Raw genomic sequence first — 24222 nt, 5'->3', positions numbered from 1 at the left:
TCTATTAGAGCCTGGTAGAGCACACTGTACCTGTCTTATAGAAAAACGAGTGCTGTAAATACCTATTTGGGGCCGTCTTCAGGCCGGTCACATGACTCGCGGCAGCTGTACAGCTCCAATGAATGGATACTGCAGGAGGGGCCATGATCTCCCTCTGACATCAGATGGGGAGATCACATGGATGCTCAGCCTCTCCTGCAGTAGCCATGATAACCGGCCGAGAGTCATGTGACCAGCCAGAAGACCACGCTAAAACGGTATTTACAGCGCTTGTTTTTTCTAAAAGAATAATGCAGTGTGCTCTTCCAGGATATCATAGAGGGGCAGGCAATGAGCAAAAAACATTTTACATTTGACTAGAAGCAGCGGGGGGGAGGGGGTTGGCGGGGGCAGAGACAGAGACACAAACACGAGCTGACATGCAGGAAATAAGGGAGAGAGGAGAGCAGAGGGGACAGCGTATGACGGATGGCCGCAATTAGACCACGGTGATCAGGGCGGAGCTGCCCTGATTTTCGTAGTCTGTTTAGAGAGGGAATACAGGAAGTGCCAGATTCATTTTTTTTTTTAATAGTTTAGAGGGGGGCGGATTACACAGCACAAGCACTGTGCTGTTTAATCTGCTTTAAGGTAATATATATATAATTTTTTTTTTTTTTTTTGGGGGGGGTTAACAGAGGCTTTAAAATGTACCAATCCAGGTCTTGGCCTACGAGGGACTATCCAGATATCCAATTTTGGTGGCATTACATTTACTTGTTACAGAGAGGACTAGCATGGGCTGGAACACATGCTCTATACAATACAGCAAATGTAGAGAATATATCCAATGTGCAGAGAAAAGGTCTATGAATGTGTTTTTACTGCAAGGCTTCTGTTGTAGACCAGGCGACTCCCTTTGTGAAAACTGGCCCGTAGGATCCAGAAGTGTAATCTGAACCTGTAATTCATACCATTGCACGGCAAAACTCCTGAAATGCTCTTGTTGCAGGCACCTGCCAACAGGACTCCCGGTGAGGACACCTGCCAACAGGACTCCCGGTGAGGACACCTGCCAACAGGACTCCCGGTGAGGACACCTGCCAACAGGACTCCCGGTGAGGACACCTGCCAACAGGACTCCCGGTGAGGACACCTGCCAACAGGACTCCCGGTGAGGACACCTGCCAACAGGACTCCCGGTGAGGACACCTGCCAACAGGACTCCCGGTGAGGACACCTGCCAACAGGACTCCCGGTGAGGACACCTGCCAACAGGACTCCCGGTGAGGACACCTGCCAACAGGACTCCCGGTGAGGACACCTGCCAACAGGACTCCCGGTGAGGACACCTGCCAACAGGACTCCCGGTGAGGACACCTGCCAACAGGACTCCCGGTGAGGACACCTGCCAACAGGACACCCGGTGAGGACACCTGCCAACAGGACACCCGGTGAGGACACCTGCCAACAGGACACCCGGTGAGGACACCTGCCAACAGGACACCCGGTGAGGACACCTGCCAACAGGACACCCGGTGAGGACACCTGCCAACAGGACACCCGGTGAGGACACCCGGTGAGGACACCTGCCAACAGGACACCCGGTGAGGACACCTGCCAACAGGACACCCGGTGAAGACACCTGTCCACATGGTTCCCAGTGCAGACACCTGCCCACAAGGCTCCCCCATTGCAAACACCTGCCCACATGGCTCCCATTGCGGACACCTGCCAACAAGACTCCCATTGCCGACACTCACAAACAAGACTCCCAGTGCACACACCTTCCCACATGGCAGACACCTGCCTTTAAGGTCCCCATCGTGGAAACCTGCATACAAGGCTCCAATTGTAGAAACCTGCCTATAGGCTCCAGAAGTGTAATCTGAATCTGTACATCAATCACTACATGGCAAAACTCCCCTTTTTTTAAAAGCGAAAATGACATACAAGATGTTAGAATTAACATTCATGCCCAGTACCTATACGTATTTTTTAACCATTGCTTACAATCCCCAGCATTTGCACAATAAATGAATAATGCCCAGCAGCTATCTTCAAGCACTCTTGAGCTCCCATTTGAGTTTGCTGAACACAAATTATTAAGGGAGTACTGATTGTACTTTTAAACTAGCAAAAATGTCCTGAACCCACCCAAATGCTTGTATGCAACACAATCATTTAGCCTTTGTTCATTACCATTTGTTTCAGCTTTTCCAGATTGGTGCATAGAGGGCTTCAAGAACTTTGCTCATTTTTTTAATGCTTTGTAAATACTTCTAAAGCTTGTGAATGCCTGCTTAATGTAAGGTTTCCCAGACTGGCAAAGGTTTAAACATGTTCTATTGTCCCGGGCCATTCAGTTTCTTTTTTTTAAATTTCTTTTTATTGCAATTTTTAAACAAACAGTACATATACACTTGGTTGCATACAGGTCATCTATACCACGACAGCATTAGGGCCATTCAGTTTCTAAATACACATCAGTATAGCAGAAATGCCATCCAATACATGTTGATGAGGTATTATAGAAAAATAGAGGCTACCGTCCCTGATATAATGGTGATAACTTAACATACAGATTCACAAAACCATCAAAGAAACATTAAATTATACATAGAGGAATTATGGTAACTGTTTTTTGGAAACAGGATTTAAATGACTTGACCAAAATAAGCTCTGTGACTGCAAACCATAACATTACATTCAAATGATGAGGAACAATAGAAGCCGATTTATTAATTTTATAGATGAGCACTTATAATTATTATGGGGCTACATTAGTAACAGAACCTATTGGATACAAACTAAAAATTTCAACTCAAAAACATCTACATACATTTGAATGGAATCCATCAATCTAATCTATATAAACAGAAGTCATTAAAATTCCTAAAACATCATGCCAACACCAATAACATTTACTCAGTCGCACAACACATTCACAGAAATGAGAAGACTGAAGTTAAAGTGGAGTTCCACCCACTTTTACAACTCTTCAGCATCCCTCACTAAACTGTGCACTGTAAACAAATTGGATATTTTTTTTTTTCTCAGCGCTTACTGTATATCTGCTGCATTCATTTTTCACTTCCTCCTCCCTGGCAGCGGCCCATCGCATCATTTCCTGTTTGCAATGCCTTCTGGGAAGGAGCGGAAACTTCCTCTGAAACTGCCGTTGCTATGGAAACCTGACCTGAAACCTATTACACTGCTTGTGCTGCACTGAGCACGTGCGAGATCTGCAAGGATGAGATCCAGGAAGAAATACAGTCCGGCTTCAGATGCCCAGACTTAAGATGGCCACGGCCTGCTGTAAGTTCATAAAATAACAAACTACTGCTATAAACTAACAAAACAGACCTTAGTTTACAGACTAACTTTACTAGAATACATTAAGCTTGTGTATTATAGGGGTATTTTTATCTAAAAAGTATAATTTCGGCCAGAACACCACTTTAAAGCGAGAGTTCCACCCATATATGGAACTTCCGCTGATCGGACCCCCCCTCAGGTGCCACATTTGGCACCCTTCAGGGAAATGGGTGGAGCAGATACCTTTCAAATCCTCCCCTCCCCCCGCTGCCTTCTGGGAGACACACCGGTCCCAGAACACAGCAGGGACCATTCATAAAGCGCAGAGCGACTCGCGCATGAGCATTAGGAAACAGGCTGTGGAGCCGTAAGGCGTCACTTCTTGTTTCCCTTAGTAATGATCCCGGCAGCTGCACCTGGAGCCAAGGGACGGGTCGGCTTCGGGTGCCGACATTGCGGGCTCCCAGGACAGGTAAGTGTCCTTATATTAAAAGTCAGACTTCATTTTTTTTTTTACCCAGGCGGAACTCCGCTTTAAAGCTGAATTCTGGAATAAACAAATCTTTAGTACATAAAAGGGCCATATGCATTGTATATCTTGGCATGCTTTCTATATTTTTTCCAATCTGTCCAGTAATCTATTATTAAACTTTTCCTCTGTGCGGGAGCTTCCTGTAATAAAGACCAGTCATTTCTTTCTCCTTGTGCAGGGCGACTGGTCTTGTACTCTCCCCCCTCTTGTGTAGATACCTTGTAGTGGGTGGGGCCTTCTGGGTTCCTCCAACAGCTCTGCACAGGCTATGTACAGTGATATTACTGCTACTTTACAAGGTAAATACCCAGAAAACAGACTAATATGCTTTGTCTCTATTGGGAAATATATTTTTAAAAAATGTTGTACCCAGAGTTTAGCTTATTGAATTACTGTGCTAATTAATGGCATTTGGTTAAGGTACATTAGATTGAGGAAGATTTAGTCTGAAGCACCAGGTGTTCAGCATATCATTAAAAAGGTACCCCAGGAAAACCTATGCAAAATATTTTAAATTAAAGTGGAACTAATTGCTTTCAGATAGGAAGGTGTGTGTATATATATATATATACACACACACATACACACACACACACATTATATATATATATGTGTATATATATATATATATATATATATATATATATATATATATATATATATATATATATATATATATATATATATATATATATATATATATATATATATATATATATACACACACACACACACACACACACACACACATATATATATATATATATATATATATATATATATATATATATATATACACACATACACACATACACACATATACATACACACATATACATACACACATATACATACACACATGTTTTCAAACTTTTTTTTTTCAGTTGCTTCCTGGTTTCTGGCCTAGGCCAAAATGATTTTATACATTCCAGGAGTCTTCATGACAATTTTTAGGGGGGGAGGAGGGGCTTTCTAAGCACAACCTCCTGTTTACATGCCTAAGCTAAGGGCAGATGGATTTGAGGAAATAAACAGTACATCATCTACCCTTACTAAAGGTGGCTGCCACTAGAAAAGCTAGGAGGGTATTTTTCAAAGTGATTTATCAGCAAAATAAAACATGAAGACCTGGATGGATGGGCGAGTTTGCTTTAAATAATAAAAGAATGAGTTTAAACAGTATTTTATGTTTGTGGTGCTCAAACGGTTTATTTCCACTGTACCCTGACAATCCCACTCAAACATTCCTAACATAACATTTCACAGATAGCAGTGCTTAAACGTTGTTATCAAAAAATCTGCCAATTATAAGAAAAGAAGAAAAACGAAACCAGTAACACCCAAGATGAGACTTGCCTTAAAATCCCTAATTATAAGAATTTATCTCAACTATTTTCCTGTGAGATACTTTTTTTTCAGCCAGATATCCTTCAAACAGGATGGAAGATGCAATCATGGAAGGCCAATATGTCTATGCAAGTCTTCGTTCTACCCTTTACGTAGGTGATCTGGAGCTGCCTTAGGATGCTCATCTTGCTCAGTTTTAGCCATTACTTTGGTAATTGAATGGCCCACTGCCAAGAAGAATTGCCTGATGTCCCGATTTCCAGGTACCTGGGTAGCTTTACCCAACATCTTTTAAAGACAGAATACTTTTATCAATAGCTATTTAAAATGGAAGTCCATTCAAATCTTAACTATGCTTAAACATGCTCTCACCCCCTTTCTAAGCCTATTCTAACTACCCTGTAAAGGAAAGATGTCTGTACCTATGCTGAGGAAGCTCCGGTCCGGTAACATGATTGGCATCCAGTGCCGGCTTCAGTGTAGAGGTGGGACAGCCGACAACGGATGACCTGTAGTAAGCCTATGAGTGACATCACTGCATAGGGTCTGCATCTGTTGTTGGCAATCTCTCATCTTCAATGAAGTCGGCCCCTGAAGAGATCATGTGACTTAACCGGAGCACCCTCAGAATAAGTATAGAGATCATTCTTTTACAGGGCAGTTGGAAAAAGCTTAGTGTGACCTGTAAATGGTTAGTGTGCCGCTCAGGCTCGGTAGAAGGGGGGTATGCAAACCAGTGCATCCGCGACTGCTGCTCAGAATGTTGGCAGGGGGTGAAGCCCGACCTGGCTCCGGCAATAGCTCAAGGGAAGAAGGGTGACCCCTGAATGCCGCACATCCATAGTGTCCTACAGAAATGAGTAGAGTGGCAACCTCAGCCTGGATTCCGACCAGGCCTAGCATGGCTCACTCATTTCTGTAGGACAAAATGGATGTGCGGCATTCAGAGGTCACCCTTCTTCTTTAGAATAAGCTTAGAATGGGGGTGGGAGCAGGTTTAAGCATAGTTAGGATTTGACTGGACTTCTGCTTTAATTCTGAATTTTTAGTATCTTTTGCCGTGTGAGATTCGACATATAAAAGCTACAACTGACAAATGTGAATGTTGCTAGGTCCAACTTCAGCCAAAAGCTTGTCACTAGAGTGGGAAAGAGTCAACGCTGGGTATACACTAGTGAAATTTTGCTCAACAGTTTTCATTGCAAGAACATTATAAGAGAATTGTAAGAATATAAAACAAAGAAACACAGAAGAGTGATGGCAGAAAAAAAAGGACCATGTGGTCTATCAAGTTTGCCCCGTTTAAAAAAAAAAAAAAAAAAAATGTATTTATACAATTTTTTTCCTAACTATTTTGTCTGAGCATAGATCTTTGTTTGTCCCAAGCATGTCTGATTTCACTAACTGTTGACTGACTACTTTTGCTGTAAGTGTATTTCAAGCATAAACTATCCATTTGGTAAAATAATACTTTCCAAGATTACTTTTGAACTTTCCTCCTGCTAGTTTGAAGTCTTGTCCCCATGTTCTTGATCTTGGCTTCAAATTGTAAATACTGAACCTTATTCACCTTCTTGATGTATTTAAAAGTTTAATTTGTGTCTCCCCATTCCCTTCTTTACTCCAGACTGTACAATTTAAGTTCCTGAAGTTTCCTGATATCTTTTATCCCTTAGACCAGCCCTTCTCAACCTTATTACCCTAGAGGAACCCCCATAATAATTTTCAGGACTCGGGGAACCCCTACTAAAACCAATTCATGGTGGTCATTGGGAAAAATTTACCTTACATTGGTGGTAAATGGAAAGAATTTAACCCTTACAGTGGTTGTCAGAATGCCACCATTACAGATAACCAAAAAGATCATTGAGGGTCATGCTGCTGGCTTTGCCAAGTGGCATAGGGTCCAGAAATATGCAGGCACCATCAGATAGGTCAATAAGTTACAGCTCAAGGAGCATCTAGCTACCTCTGTAGGAACCCTGGTTGAGAAAGACAGCCTTTGACCTTTCACCATTTTTGATATTCATCTCTGGACCAATTCTCTCTGATCAATACATTTTTTGTAAGCAAGGCCTCCACAACTAGACACAGTATTCTAAATGAGGTGTAACTAAAGATCTATAGAGGAAAATCAGGGCTTCCTTCATCTTGTGTTAGTGACCCCTCTAATGTTGCATCTTAGAATTCTACTCTATTCTATGGTCATTTATTTTTCTATTCATTAGTGGGGTCAAATCTATTAATACCAAAATTGAATGTTAAAAGAACACTAAATCTTGAAATACTTTTGAGGTACTTTCGAATGTACCAAGTATTTTCATATGAATTTTAATTCAAAATTCTTGTAGTAGATGCCCAGCTTTAGGAATATTTTCCCTCAGATCCAGTCCTAAAGACTCTAGGGAATAAGCAAGAATGGGTGTCACCGGAACAGGGAGACACAGAGAAAAATGAAAATCAGATGTTCTAGCCTTTTCTAACTATAATAAATAACTGTACTTTTGTTGCTCTGTCCTGAACAAAAATATATCCCATCACTTCCAGTCCTGGTAACATCTGATCATCAGGACAGTAAATTAGGGTAAATCTGCCCAGTAGAACACAGATCACACAAAAAAAAAAAAAAAAAAAGTTTTGAATGGTGTTGGGTTTTAACAGTAGACCGCCACAGCTATTCTCTCCCCAGCACAAAAAAAAAAAAGTTTCAGTCGTGAGGCCCATTAGAAATTATTTACTGGGCCACAACCTAGTATTTTTTTTTTTTTTTTTAAGAACCAGTCATGCAGTGTTAGTTTACTGTTTTTTCATTCATTAAAATTCAACAACCACTATCAAGTCCACATTGGTTTGATTTATACACAAACACTAGTCATCAATAACCTGGGCAGCTGAAAAACTTCAAATGCAAACAATTCTTTATTATCAATAAAGTTGCATGCAAAAAGGCACAGACACCACAAAAAAAATTACATTATCCTTACCATCGCTTGCTTTGACATAAAGTCTCTTATTAAGTTCTTCAGCTTTATTCTTCAAAGTGAACAAAACACAAAAAAGAAAAAAAAAACATATACACGTTATTAAAACTGAATGCAGACATGAAATAATGTATTTAACACATTAACAGGTAAATTTAATAAGAAAATTACTCCTTGGGTCAAAAAAATAAATAAACACGCCACTTTGATAGATCACAGAAGCTCAGTTCCGAGGCTATTGGAATTCATTAACTTGGAACAAGTATAAAGGCCTAATGCAACTTTCCAGCAATTTTAACTATTTTCTAACTAAAACTGAAATTCCAAATGATTGAACATGAAAATTACTGGTTTTACTAGTGTACAAATAAAAATTGTGTCAAACAAACTCCACAGAAAAAGATCAAATTGATTTTTTTTTGTTTTGATTGATTATTTGAATAAACTTTATGGAAGCTGTCCATTTAAGGCCCAGTTTAATCAATTGAATTCAGGTGGACTATCCAACTTGTGGGTGGTAAATTTTCCTGGGTTCAGACAATCAATTTTATTTGTATGTTCAAATGCTGGTCAAAAGTTAAATTGCTTGAAAGTTGTCACATGGATGGTCAGGATAAAGTGCATGTCAAGCCAGAAATGTTTTCCTAGTTCTGGATAGAGAGGGAGAGGATTCTACTAATTCCTGCCAGGATTTTACTGCCGTCACCTGCTTAGAGACATTTTCCCATTACTTCTTGTTCTGCAACTATCTGTTAAAAGGACACAGATAGAAAAAAAAAAAACTAACAAGGTTTTTAGCGTTCTCCTACGCTATTAAAAGAAAGCATTTTTATTTTTGTCTGTGACCCTGTTGCAGATATTTCCTCACTTTCTATTTGCCAAACATTATCAGGTTGACAGGTTTGGCTGGACATTTCAAGCTCATTGGCTACATATGTGGTCCAAGAAAGTAACTTAAAAATCATGGCTACAAAGGATAAAGATAATAGGCGTGGGTCTTTAAAAAGCAACTTGGCAATGGCAGTTTTTTCAAATTTTTACCACAATAGCTTCCCTTTAAAAGCTTTACACTTCTTCGCTAAACCTCAGCCTCCATAGTTACTCCTATAAATAATGGGACAATAAACAAGGATTATTTTACCTGAACGTCACATGAACATCCTAGCTCTTCATTCACAGTGGATGGAGAGACAACAACTGGCACCGGTTTGGAGACATCATCTGGCAAGACTGGCTTGTGAGTTGCCAATCTTAGGAGGTGATTTAAGCTTCCATGGGTCCCATTGTTGGGGGCAGGTTTCAATCCAAGAAGGTCTAAACATGCAGAACACAAAAGATGACTAGGCTTTATGTTAAGAGCGCATTAGGAAGGTTTATGAAAAAAGCAAAAATGTATGTATGTATGTATAGCCAAAACTTGAATTTTTTTTTGTGTTGCTTAGAGTAGGGAGAGGTTAAATCTTAAATCAAATATTCAATTTTTTTAGCTCTTGGTGTCCCATGGGGATTTTTTTCTCTTTAATTGAAGGCAATTCCCTTCTTACACAGTTGTCACCAGAAAAAATATCTTGATTGTAAGATTTACCCTCTTGCTTTGGTGATAACTTCATAATTTTGGATTCTCTGTTACTTTCCATTTTAGCAACAGCAATAAAACATGGCAGTGGTTCCAATTATCCATACTGTATCAAAAAACGTAAAAAAAAGTTTTGACTAGACACTTTACTTATTAAATTACTTAATTCCAAGAAGAGGGCAGAGAATGTCAGGTTGTGCCTGAATGACTTAAACACTAATCCATTCATAAATAAAGGGTCAGCCCACCTTCAACTGATATATGCATTTCCATGTTTGGTAGATGGATAGGTAAAGCGTTAGTTCACCTTTGAAAAAAAAAAAAAAAGAAGCCCAAGTAGTCATTGGGACCCAGGAGGTAAAGAAAAATTATGTAGCTTTTAAAAATGTTGAATATAATTTCCATACCTGTAGGCCATTTGTGCCCCTCCCTTCCCCAGAGCATGGCCCCAAAAACTCCTATAGATAGCTTTGCTCTATCCTGCCCTGTTGCGTCAGCGGAGGGGGCATTCATCTGGTTCTAAACCAGGGGTCTCCAAACTGTGGCCCTTTGCTTGTCTTTATCCAGCCCTTGGTGAACTACCCCTTCAACTGACACCAATGGCGTCATAGAGGGGGCATTCATCTGGTTCTAAATCAGGGGTCTCCAAACTGTGGCCTGAGGGCCAGATGTGGCCCTTTGCTTGTCTTTATCCAGTCCTTGGGGAACTACCCCTTCAACTGACACCAATGGCGGGGAATTGTTTCTTCCACTGATGCCGAGGTATTTTCTGCTTCCACTGGCCAAACACCACCCCCCCCCTAAAGCCTGAAGGACAGTAAACTGGCCCTTTGATCAAAACATTTGGAGACCCCTGTTCTAAACCCCTGCGTATGTGTAGTGTGCTCTTTTGCTCTCCCTCTTGTAACAGCAATGGGAATATTCAAAACTCTTAAGTGGACAAACACAGACTCAGGAATTATGTTAGGGAGATCTTGATGCTGAAGCCCAACAGGGGCTGACCTAACATCAAAGTGAAGTCTTATTTAAGATATCCAAGTATCACTGTAAAAGTACATATATGTCCATACTATATTAAAATGTGTAGGAAATTTACTTACCACACATGACATTGTATAACTCTATATTTTCAAACGGAGGCACTTTTGACTTGTATTTGAATGTAGGTCCATATGCAACAAATACAGTCTTAAAAAGATAAAAAATAATAAAAAGCATTTCGCACATCTGTTTCAGTTTAACATTGGGGTAATTTGTGAGTTATCAATCATTTCTCTTTTTACCTGCATGCTGCTGAACTTGTTGTCATAGCCATGATCTCCTTGGAAAATACATCCTTTTGTTGGCTTTTTATAGACATCTACAGGTTTTCTGTGTGAAGAGTACAACATTTGTATTACAAAGGAATGCATGCTATACATTAAATGAACATGAGGCATGCAGGCAAGTTATTTATAACCAATGACATTGCGACTCTGAAAGTAGTCACTGCAGGGACTGTGTGGTTCAAATGCAAATAGTTTCAGACACCCATAGGGTAAGTATAGAACTTTCAGGGGCCTAGGGGGGATAGTAGTAAATCACTTGAGAACTCAGATTTTTGACCCCAACCATCCCCCCCACTTTTTTCCTTTTTGTTTTAACTTACCTAGATCCTATTGGTTCGAACATTTTCTTTAAAGCCTCGTGATGTCATCACCCAGCTAAGGATCTTCTTCCTCGAGTGGGGCAGGAGGGAGGAGTCGTCTGAGGGGCATTGAGGAGCTCGGTCATTAAGAGGATAGCTCGCTGGTGTAACCGGTCCATTCAACAGTTACCAGGCAGCAATTGCTGATGAATTAAAAGGTGAAAGGGGCCAGGGCTGCTTGATAAATAAGTGCCACAACAAAAAAGCTGGGCTTTTTTTTTGTACTAAGCTTGAAGGTGAATTTCAGGCCAAAAAAATATATATCTACAGGTTCAGGCCAACACACAAAAAGGGAATATTCCCTCACTTTGGAGCACTTTTTTTTTATTTCTTGTTGTGTTTTGAAGACAAAAAAGTGAAGGGGAATCTCCCAAAACAGGACAAGGACACCAAAAACCAACCCGGAAGGCGTTATAACCATTTACTACTCCATCCAAAGCTAAAAATAACAGTTTAGCTATACTGTACATACACTTTCAGGCCACTGCTTACATTAGCCAGCATTTTAGATGTTAATCAACTGTTAGATCAGAATATAATTCATAATGTCAACATTAAATGCTGTTTTTTCAGTGACTATAATAATAAAAAGAAAAAGGGGGGGCAGATCTCTGATTTTATATTTCATTGTAGAAACCATGATTCTCTGTACAGCAAATTTTGAGAAGTGTCAAAGTCTGCATAAATGTCTAACTGATGATTGCTTACTATAGGAAACTATTGTTTTTTTTAACACTTACCGTATATACTCGAGTATAAGCCAAGTTTTTCAGCACTTTTTTTTGTGCTGAAAGTGCCTCCCTTGACTTATACTCGAGTCAAGCACTTTTCTGCAGCAAAAAATTTCATTTTCCGAACCGACTTTGGGGCCCCGCATCTCAGGGCCACTTTGTGCTAGGAACCCCAAATATGGTGTGCAAACCCAGTGGAACTGGTACCACAACATATCCAACCGATTTTTAGGGCCCTGTATCTCGGGGACACTTGGTGCTAGAAACCCCAGCTTTGGATATTTTATGGTGCTAGTTCCACTTGGTTTTCACACCAAATTTGGGGTTCCTAACACTAAGTGGCCCCAAGATATGGGGCCCCCAAAGTCGGTCAACGGTGTCCTTCTGCAGCAATGTCATTTCAGGACCCTTTGGGTTCAGAGACCCCAAATCTTGGCTGCAGCTAGGGGGCATCTAGGAACCCTTAACTACCGAGGATGAAGTTCGGGGGACCTATGGCTGCAAATGGGCACAGTGAGGCTGCAAATGGGCACTGTTGACCCTCTTTTCCACTTACAGTAGCTGTGCATTTCTCACCCTCGTCTTATACTCGGGTCACTAAGTTTTTCCCATTTTTTTGTGGTAAATTAGGGCCTCGACTTATACTCGGAACGACTTATATTCGAGTATATACGGTAATAAAATGTGGGGGCGTGGCCTGACCTTCCATGAAGATGGCAGCTTAACTCCACAGCTCCTGCCATCACACGACCTACGATCAGCATAACGGAGGCTAAAACGAGCTATACCCATCCTAAAACATGGGGACCGCATCCAGGAACGCATCCGCATCCCGTTCCAGGTCGCTGAGGGAACAGCCTGACAACCCCGGGCACAATATCCCTGACATGTTCAGATCGAGCAGAGGAAACATGGCGTCTTCCCGCCACAGAAGCGCCCAGGCCGCATCTTCCTCACAGAGCACACCATCAGTAGCTCTACCTAACAGCCAAATGGGGGAGAATGCCCCAGAAGAGATCCCCCAGCATCAAGTAAACATCAGCGACTTGCGGATGATCGCCACGGACATAAAAGACGCTCTTGCGGCAGCTGTATCTGAACTCCGTTTAGACATCCGTGCCTTGACTGACAGGGTAGCGTTGACAGAACGAACGGCGGAGCAGCAAGAACTTCAAATCCGCAAAACTACCAGACAAGTAGACACACATACCCTCCAAATGAGGGATATGCAGAGGCATCTCGAAGACCTCGATAACCGGGGCAGAAGACGGAACCTGAGGATACGGGGGCTCCCTGAGATGATTGAGGGGGATCAACTGACACCCTCAGTAACTAGCCTGTTCAACGGCATAATGCATAGGCCGCAGCAGACACCGGTTGAATCTGAACGGATCCACCGCGCACTGAGACCCAAAGGAAAGGTCACTGAACCTCCCAGGGACGTAATCTGCTGTCTGGTGGACTACAAGGTCAAAGAAGACATCCTACGCCAAGCCAAGCCAGGAGCATTCCGCAAATCGTCCATGAAGGAAAGATGGTACAAATCTTCCAGGATCTCTCTGGCATAACCCTACAGCACCGCCAAGACCTGAAGCCGCTACTGGACACTCTGCGCACCAAAGGCATACCATACAAATGGAAGTTCCCTTTCTGCCTCGCGGCCTCTTCGCAAGGACGCTCAGCGTTCCTCAAAGTGCCTGAGGATCTTCCCCAGTTTTGTGAAACTCTGAACATCCCCGTTGTGGAGGTACCTGCTTGGTACGCGGAATTTCGCCGCTCGGCTGTCCGTAGAGAATGCCAGCCTGAAGAACCTATGGAGGCCCTGAATGCGGGCCATAGGAGGAGACGGTCTCCCTCTGCCTCGACATACCACGGCACCATCCGCTATCAACATCGGGATTTCGGTGCAGCGACCTCGCCTACCTCGAGAAGAGCCAGACGGGACCGCTAACAGGTCAGGAAAGCACCCAATGTCACAGAAGCCCAATCACTTAGTTACGCCATGTTAGGCGAGCATTTATCTTTATTAAGACCGAATAGTGTGTGCTTGTGTTCACTTACAGAAAACTTTTACGGACATCGCAGGGCTAGATTTGTTGCGTAGGTTTAGACTGTAAGGTTTTGACTGGAATCCGCCAATGGGATTGTATGCTCCACCTTGGCGGCCCACCCTATGCCTATAAGGATTGATGCACGAGCGGTAGCCTACAACCCCCATAATGCCTTTAGCGCTTTTTCCGGAAATGAAAACCTACTCTCCCGTTTGCAGCGGAAATAAAAGTGCACCCTGATAAGCGCGCCCCACAGTCGCTTCCTCAACAAAGGCAATAGGACTTCAAGTTCCGGATACCCACCCTGCATTGACGTCATACTTCCCCTTGTGGGACGCCACCTTACGAGACGTCCGGGAAGAAGTAGTCCGATATTCGGCTCAATCACAGCACACCCCACGGCACACGTCCGCACCGGATCTAGAAGCTAACGGCCAAGAGACGATGACCATGTCCTACAGCCTCGCCTGCTTGAACTCATGCGAACCTGCATATTGCAGCTACAGACTGAGTATCCCTGGGAACGCCGGACCGATCGGCTGATGAACTGCAGATCCCCGATGCTGAATGACAGCCTGCCTCTAACTTTGATTTCAGAGTAGCAGTGGCTCCTCAAACCGTTGTGGTTTTCTGGGAAATAAGGACGCACAACGTAGCAGAAGATGCTTCCTACCAAAGATGTTGCCAAACTGCAGATGGCTCTACTAAATCCTTTTTCTTTGCAGGTATGCCTCATAAAAGTACTTTACCTGAGGCTTTCACTACCGGTATGGACTGCATTTTGTCTATATTCTAGGTTCACCATATGTTTTTCAAAGGTATGTTCAGCCTTATACTGTAATAGTTAGTAGACCTAAGCATAGAATAGGTTTTAAGTTCATTTACTATACTATATAGATTATATCATATGCTCAATCTCACACCCTGGAATCTTCGCTGCATATCCACGCAGACAATGAAGCAATTCCAGAGGTCTGAATGAGTCTTAACAGAATAAGAGTTTATGGTACACCATTTTACGTAATCCATACACTGGATGTTCTCTTGGGTAACTGAAGTGACTTAACTATCACTTCTTTTGCCCTGCTCGGTGAACCCCAACATTAATGGCTAGTGAACGATTATTGTACCCCTCCTTCCTTTAGTTTTCATGGTCACGTGATGGCGGGATCTACACCCCTTTCACACATTCGCCACCTCACTCGTGTAGGGTCTACACCAACCCCCGCACAGCAACGGTGCAGTGTAATAACCCGTTTATCACGGGATAGGCGCTGCATCCACGCTGTAATATTCCGATCCCTTTTCTAGACTCGAGAAGGCGGGATAATTAGGGTATTGATTATCTCCGTAGTCTCTTCGGATAATCAGTCATCCCCTCCCCCCCTTTTTTTTTTTTTTTTTTGGTGATTGGAGGCTATGGACCTTAATCACGCACCAGCAGACAAGACGCTATCTCCCTCCCTTCTACATCTCCAATCCATTAACGTACGCGGTCTGAACACACCAGAAAAACGTTCTCTCTTACTTTCCTCTTTACACAAGTCCCGGACCCATATTGCTCTGATCCAAGAAACACATTTCAGAACAGACACAATTCCCAAATTACAGGACCAGCATTTCCCGACGATTTATCACGCGTCTAATGATGAAGCCAAATCGAAAGGGGTATGTATCCTCATATCTAAAAATTGCCCACTTATTGTTTCAGATATCCACAGGGACCCCCTTGGGAGATACATTTTCTTAAAAGGCACCCTGCATGAGCAACCAATAACTATAGCAAACCTGTATGCTCCAAATTCGCGACAAGTCTCCTTTTTCCGCGACACACTTCAGACACTCACGTCCTTTTGCTCAGGTATGTTAATACTCGGAGGCGACTTTAACGTCCCGTTAAACCCTAACCTTGATACCTCCAATGGTCACTCTTCCCTCACATACAGAGCCCTTCGGGCCATAAAACAGCAATTGAGAGGCCTAATGTTGCACGACACTTGGCGTACTCTGTACCCTAATGGAAAAGATTTCACCTTTTATTCCCCGCCACACTCTAAATACTCACGGATAGACTATTTTTTCATTTCCCAAGACGACCTAACACTGGTCAAAAAATCCACCATTGAACCTACGGTACTATCAGATCACAGTCCCATATCATTAACTTTACAACTGCCCGCTAAAAGAACGTACTCCCCAATATGGCGATTGGATAATTCCCTCCTATCTGACATTGCTGTCACAAACTCGATTTCCCAACAACTTACCAATTACTTCATGGAAAATGGCAAGGGGGAGGCCGCACCTGAAGTGGTATGGGCAGCCCACAAATGTGTGGTAAGAGGCATACTCATCTCTGCAACTGCACAACGTAACAAACTTCGAAAAGCGAAAATAGATGAACTGACTAAACATATCGCACATTTGGAACAAAAACACAAGAAATCCTTAGCCTCTGAGGCACTTACCGACCTTACACAAGCCAGAAATGATTTACTAGAAGAACTACACAAATGATTAAAGCGCAAATACACATTACAGCGGAAATGTTTTTACGAATTTGGTAACAAGTCGGGAAAGCTCCTCGCAAGAGCACTGCAGGCCAAGAGAGCTGCACATACCATACACACAATCAAAGACCCTTCTGGTAAACCTCTTGCCACCTCTGAAGCCATAGCACAACAATTTGTCAACTATTTCACAAAACTATATAACTTACGCCCCTCCCACACGCCAAATGCCCTAGAGGATAGACAGGAAGCTATCAACCAATTCCTAGCCCAGTACGCCCCGACCCACTCACGGCAGAGGACTCATAGGCACTGGACTCTCCTTTGACGACACAGGAGCTCACACTAGCTTTAAAACAGATGAAACCAGGCAAAAGTCCGGGTCCAGACGGACTTACGGTAGGATACTATAAAGCCTTTACTGACATTCTAATCCCACCTCTAGCTACAGCGTTTAACAACTTCCCGCCCTCCAGTATCGCTACCAGAGACACATTAGAAGCGCACATCTCCCTTATCCCGAAACCAGGTAAAGATGAAACCATGGTCACCAACTACCGACCTATCTCTCTACTAAACGTAGATATTAAAATGTATGCCAAAGCCATCGCCAACCGTCTATTACCTCTACTTCCCAAACTAATATCCACAGATCAGGTAGGCTTCGTTCCCGGACGTGAGGCCCGAGACAACACCGCTAAAGCATTAAACGTCCACCACTGGATCACTACCTCTAACTCCAAAGGCTTCCTCTTGTCCCTTGATGCGGAGAAGGCGTTCGACAGGGTGGCGTGGGACTTCATGGAAGCTACCCTGCGCTCCATAGGAATACCTCCACATTTACTCCAAATGATCATGACACTGTACTCCTCCCCCACGGCAAAAGTGAGGGTGAATGGCTGCCTGTCGAACGCCTTCTCCGTATCCAATGGTACCAGACAGGGATGCTCCTTATCCCCCCTGATTTTCATTCTCACTTTAGAACCATTCTTCTGCAAACTTAGAGATGACCCGACCATCAAGGGGTTGGAAATTGACAATAAACACTTTAAATTAGCCGCTTATGCAGACGATATCCTACTGTTCCTCACTGACCCGCTCACTACAATCCCTAATCTTCTTAAAGAATTTACACACTTTAAATTCCTCTCAAATCTACAAATAAATTTCTCTAAGTCCAAAGCACTAAACATATATCTCTACCTGATGAGATAGTCACACAATGTAAACTTAACTTCCCGATTGGCTGGGGACCCCATGCGCTCACTTATCTTGGCATCAAAATACCCTCTAAATTGGCAGACCTATATAAACTAAACTTTTTACCCATCTTACAAACCGTTCAAGCAGATCTACAAAAATGGAGCTCGGGACCGTTTTCCTGGTTCGGAAAGACGGCGATCCTAAAAATGAACATACTTCCAAGACTACTTTACTTATTCCAAACCATCCCTATACAACTCCCTCCTTTCTTCTTTAGCATACTTAAGAGAATATGTAGGAACTTCATATGGTCTTCCAAACAACCCAGACTGAATTGGAACAGATTGACATCTCCTAAACTCCAAGGAGGCTTACACATACCAGATATACAAAAATATTACTGGGTCTGTCACCTTGCTAGGATAGTTGACTGGCACAACAGGTCTAACAAAGACTGGGTACACTTAGAAAATGCTTTTACCTCAATACCTCTAAATCTTTTACCATGGATTAAGCAAAATAAAATACCTAAGGGGGCTACACATAACCCATTCATTTATGCCACTCTAAACACCTTTAAAGCAGCCTGCAAACCACTCAAATTGACACCCACACCAGGCCCCTTGACACCCCTGGAAAACAACCCAGACTTTGCACCAGGAATACATACCGTGATTCCAACGACAGATCTGAACAGACCCAACCTCAAACTACACCAACTGTTCCAACAGGGTACTCTCATGCCATTCCAGACCATGACTCGGACACTTCCGGACTATCACATTCCTTTCTATAAATACCTACAGATACGCCACTTTGTTAATAGCATCAAACCTATTGCAGACTTGCACAGGGATCTTACGCCCTTTGAAAGCTTATGCAATAATCCAGAGCCCCAAAGACACCTTATCTCGTCTATTTACAAACTCTTATTTACATCACACGAAATCAAATCCGACAGCCTGATTGTACAATGGGAAAGAGACTTAGATCTAGATCTCACTGATGAAGATTGGCAACGTGCTCTCACCCACATACACAAAGGTTCTCTCAATATCTCCACACAGGAAAACAGATATAAAATCTTTACGAAATGGTACAGAACTCCAGATAGGATTCACAAATTCCACCCAAATCTTCCCCCGCTCTGCTGGCGTTGTAACGCATCCAGGGGCACTCTTCTCCACATATGGTGGGATTGTCCCCTCATTCAAAACTACTGGACAGACATACATCGTCTAATCTCACAGATTACGACTTACTCTCCTGATTTCACTCCGGCCCAATACCTACTTCACCACACCTCACTTCCAAAACATACCTACAAGAAATCCCTGGTTCTCCACCTCATCAACGCAGCCACTTCATGCATCCCTGTTCATTGGAGAGACACCTCCCCCCCTACGATTCAGGAATGGATCCGGAGAGTAGACAGAATAGCTGAAATGGAACACCTTATACATCAATCCAATGATACGCCATCCAAGTATGAACACATATGGGCCTGTTGGACCCATTTCAAATCGACCCAAATCCCGCACACTCCCACTGACCCCACTCCTCATAGGACTGGGGAGACCGTGCACACACAAACGACTGCTTAGTCCATGGAATTATCTTTTGGCTCACATTGATCTTCCACCATCCCTCCCCCCTTCCCCCTCCCTCGTAGGACCCTCTCTACCATTTAAGAGATCACGAATCATCTGAATGATCCCTCGCTGCCGTTATGAGACCTGATAGGTTTTACTGTAACACCTTTTTCAAGCTAACTAGGCAGATCCGACACGCTTCTGAATCACCTGTCCTTATACGTCCCACAATGGGCACAGATTGCTCCCAATAGGGGTGCCCAGAGGTGGGAACTGAGCAAACAAGGTCGGTTAAGGAAAAGGAAAGATGTTAGGACATAGTGAGGAGGGAATAGAGAGGGTTACAAGAGGGACGAAAAGGAAAAGAGAAAGGAGAAATTGGAGATATGAATTAACTGAAAACAAAACAATATACTTTAACAACGACTTTAAATTTAATTGATACTTTAACTTCAAATTGAAATGACCCAAGTCACACCTCGACTTGGAGGTAGATATAGTTGCATTAATACCCATAGTGACTGGGAAGATAGCGTTCTATGGTTTATGTTTTATATTTTATTTTACATCTTTTCATACCAAACTGGAAATGCTTTTTCACAATAGGGGAATTCTACAGATATATTTTACCACAACTCAAGGCTTATTCCCCCTTTGCGTAGGAAATCACCTACAAAACTTCTGAATGTAGCTCTTTTTTGTCTCATACTATGTTGTAGTACTTACAATGTTGTACAATATGATGTACTGTTTTACTTGGCTTTGGGCTACTATGTGACATTTACTTACATGCTTTCATTACTGTAACCTATGTGAAAACTCAATAAAATATGTTAAAAAAAAAAAAATAGAAAAATAGAAAAAAAATAAATAAATAAAAAAAATAAAATGTTTTGAAATGAAAAAACTGCATAGAATAATAAGCCTTTCCAGCTGCCACCCAGAAACTGTGGATGATGATGAGGATGATAGCATGAGAAGCAATAGCTGTGCTGGGCTCAAACAGCAACCTGGACCAATCAAAACCCTGATAGCAGCTAAACAGCCAAAAACATTTGTTTTTACCTTACTTTGTAACCAATACAGGCATATTTGATCCCAATAAATTTGGTGTAATTACATACATCGGACATCATTAATGGAATCCCATTTTATGTGTGGTTTACTTAAAGAATAAATCCAGTCAAAACTATATATACTAACTAGAAAAACCTCAAATTTACAAAATCTTATACCCACAGATGAGCAAGAGGAAGGCAAAAAATAATTTAAAGCATAGTACAATTTGCTTCAGCAGGGGAAAATAAATTAATTCCCGACCCCCATAAAATAATCAGATATTCCCTGGACCAACAATCCCCAGTGTCATTACCTATAAAGGTTAATATCTAGTTATATATCCAGCTCTTTTTTAAAACAATTTACTGAGCTGGCCAAAACGAGTTCTTGAGGGAGTCCATTCCACATTTTCACAGCTTTTACTATGAAGAAGCCTTTCTATATGTAAACTTTTGCTGCCAACGGTTTACACTGTTATACAAGCTGTGCACTCACTACTTTACATTGTAACAAAGTGTCATTTCTTCAGTGTTGTCACATGAAAAGATATAATAAAATATTTACAAAAATGTGAGGGGTGTACTCACTTTTGTGAGATACTGTATATTGAGGGGGTGACAATATACATAGGCGGCTGCTATCCTCAGAAATTGACCTAGCTCTGTAAAAAAGCAAAGGAAAGAAAAAAAAGGGGGAGGGGGGAGCGCCACCTAAGTACGGTATTGTAAAAAGCTGGTTTATTTCATAAATTTAAAAACACTCACAAGATTGTAAGTAAAAACATGCTCATCTGTAGTGGGTACAGTACAGGTTCCTCCTCTCTATCCAGCAGGTACTGCCAGTATAGATCCCAACAGCTGTAGATGGTGTGGGCTGAGCTGGGAAAGCCTGGTAGAGACCAGGAAGTCCATGCCAACCAGTGTGAAACGCATGGGTGGATGTGACATCACTGGACAAATAGGAGGACGGAGCAAGTGAAAGGCTGTGGGCACAGGCGTGCGCACAGGGTGTGCCAGGTGTGCCTGGGCACACCCTAATCGCCTTGTGTGGTGCATTTTCCCCCCTTTTTAGACCACTGATATTTCATCCCAAAAAAAAATGTTACCAAATAAAATAATTTAAAAAAAAACTAATAAAACTACTGACACTGTCCACTGCCCTACTGACACCATCAGTACATATACACATGCATATGTATTTGAGCTTTGGGGTGCACACCCTAATGCAAGAGGCTGCGCACACCTATGGCTGTGGGCTTGGAGCCTCTAGCTCCTTCTACAGGCCTCCTGGTCTCTTCCAGGCTCCTCAGCCCAGCCTACACCATCTATAGCTGTCAGGACCTCTACTGGTGGTACCTGCGGAACGAAGAGAAGGACTGTACTGTACCCACTACAGGATTTATTTTAGGTACTTAGGTATAGCGCCATCAATTTACGCAGCGCTTTACATATACATTGTACATTCACATCAGTCACTACCCTCAAGGAGCTTACAATCTAAGGTCCCTAACACACATTCAAACATATACTAGGGCTAATTTTGACAGGATCCAATTAACCTACCAGCATGTCTTTAGAGTGTGGGAGGAAACCGGAGTACTGGGAGGAAACCCACGCAGGCACAGGGAGAACATGCAAACTCTAGGCAGATTGTGTCGTGATCGGGATTCAAACCAGAGACCCTTTTTGCTACTAGGTGAAAGTGCTAACCACTACACCACTGTGCTGCCCATATGAGCGTGTCCTTAGTTACTATCTTGTGAATGTTTTTAATCTTAGGAAATAAACCAGCTTTTTACAATACTGCACTTTGTTGGTGCCCCCCCCCCCTTTTTTTCCTAATTGATGATGGAACAGCCCACTGCAGTTACCACAAGCCTATACACCACACCACAAGTTAAACAAATGAATAATGCATTTCATTGTATTCTTATAGATTTATTAGGTTACTTACCTTGCTACATGCCATTTCCTGTCAACCAATAGATGAATATCTTCTATTCTTCTGTTATTGGCATAGTGCAGTCTCTTTGGAAGGTATTGCTTCAGGTAAGGCTTAAAGTGCTGGTCTGGTTTTTTACACTGCCAAATGAGAATTGCACTCATGGTAAACAATATAAACAATTATTGTTAAACTGACATCTGACAACCGACATCTCCAATCAAATCTTTCCTATAGGTCACCTTTCCTATAGGTTTCCTATAAAACACCCCTGTCAGTGGTAAAAGTGTAAATGGTTTGTCTCAACTCTCTTAACTGCCACTTTTCCTGGACAGCTTGGTCTATTAAAGGCAGTTGAAAAAATAACAGACTTGTTGGCTGGATCTACAAGTAATCTAAATATGTTACAGGGGGAAACAAACCTGTTGTGTTAATGCTACTGAAAGACTGCATCATGTAGGTCATTTTTGATTTTGCTCATGGTTACAAGAAAAGGGCCCTGTGCAGTCAAGAAATATTGAGGACTGATTTCCTGCATGTTTATATAAAATAAGGGATCACCCCTTCATAGGGAGTTTTAAAACTCCCATCAGTTACATTTTTGCTGTCCTATTGGAGAGATTTCCTTTAACTTCCTCTACTAGAAAAGCAACAGGGCATGAGAGAATGTCTCTACAAAGTAAAGTTCTCTATACAAAGATCCGAATTCCCTGCTGGACTATCAAAATTTCAATCAGCAAGTGTGCTCCTCCCTACTCAACAGATCAACTTCCGTCAAGGGACCTGTTGGAAATTTTTCTATCGATCAGTGGCTGCAGCCACTTGGGTGCCTCTGTCAGACTACAATGTCCTGCAGAGGGGATTCCTCCATCCACACGGTTTGTGTGGATGGAGTAGTCTGCTAATTGCCAAGAAACTAACACTGCAGGGCCAACTTAGACAAATGTCACAGGAACAGGGATGCCCACTATACCTTGTTTTGGTGACAACTCTGAAATTCTGAATTCTCCATCACTTTTGGCTATAACATGTACCTCTATTATATATTCACATCTACAGTTAACTAAAGCTTTCTTTGGGCAAAAAAAAAAAGGTTTTCCCATGAAGTGGGGCCGCGCCCACACTGCACAGGTTAACTGCTCCTTTTGTATAGAGGAGAGGAGAAAGGAGATTTATTTTTTACCTAATCCTCCGATCCTCCCAGTACAAGATCGTACCAGCACCCCCGCACTTCAGCAGTCTTAAATAGTGGACTGTTCCTGACATCATCACACCCAGAGCGGGCTCCATAAAACAGTCCACCTGGACCATAGGGTAGTGCCGTTTTCCGGTAGGATGAAGGACCAGGTGAGTATAAGCTTTCTCCTCACCCCTGGACAAAAGGAGTGTGTGTGATGGAAAAATCTGGACAGCCGCACTCCGGATTGGAAAAGTGAAAAATAAAATCCTCTTTATTGAAAAAGTAATAACATGATTAAAATCCGTACATGGCTTTGTTGGGATAATGCAGCATAACCGCTAACGCGTTTCACGCTCCCATAGAGCGCTTACTCATAGCTGGTTTGTACAAAAGTGATCACGACTTATATACACATAATTTGTCTACCACATGACTACATATTGATTATCTGATTCTAAACAGCTGGTCGTTAGTCTGTGTGGGATTTTTTTGGCATAGATGTAATTGGATGTGCATCCTATAGTGGAATCACTAA

The 24222-nt window shown here is 42.3% G+C and overlaps 1 protein-coding gene across 12 annotated transcripts in view; it reads right to left on the bottom strand.

The window, feature by feature from the left end:
* ENPP2 (ectonucleotide pyrophosphatase/phosphodiesterase 2) overlaps nt 1–24222 on the bottom strand; it is a 226400-nt gene that overhangs the window by 73383 nt on the left and 128795 nt on the right. For all 12 annotated transcript variants that reach the window (XM_073632184.1, XM_073632183.1, XM_073632188.1 and 9 more), the window contains 5 exons: nt 22520–22647; nt 11017–11104; nt 10834–10921; nt 9299–9471; nt 8161–8209 (listed from right to left, as the gene is read on the bottom strand). In XM_073632184.1, coding sequence (XP_073488285.1) covers nt 8161–8209; nt 9299–9471; nt 10834–10921; nt 11017–11104; nt 22520–22647 — 526 coding nt within the window. The remainder of the gene's footprint in view (nt 1–8160; nt 8210–9298; nt 9472–10833; nt 10922–11016; nt 11105–22519; nt 22648–24222) is intronic.

The sequence above is a fragment of the Aquarana catesbeiana genome, linkage group LG05, assembly GCF_042186555.1.
Source record: "Aquarana catesbeiana isolate 2022-GZ linkage group LG05, ASM4218655v1, whole genome shotgun sequence".
NCBI classification, from domain to species: domain Eukaryota; kingdom Metazoa; phylum Chordata; class Amphibia; order Anura; family Ranidae; genus Aquarana; species Aquarana catesbeiana.
Note: the sequence above shows the minus strand (reverse complement) of the source record. Positions and strands in the feature narration are given on the sequence as shown.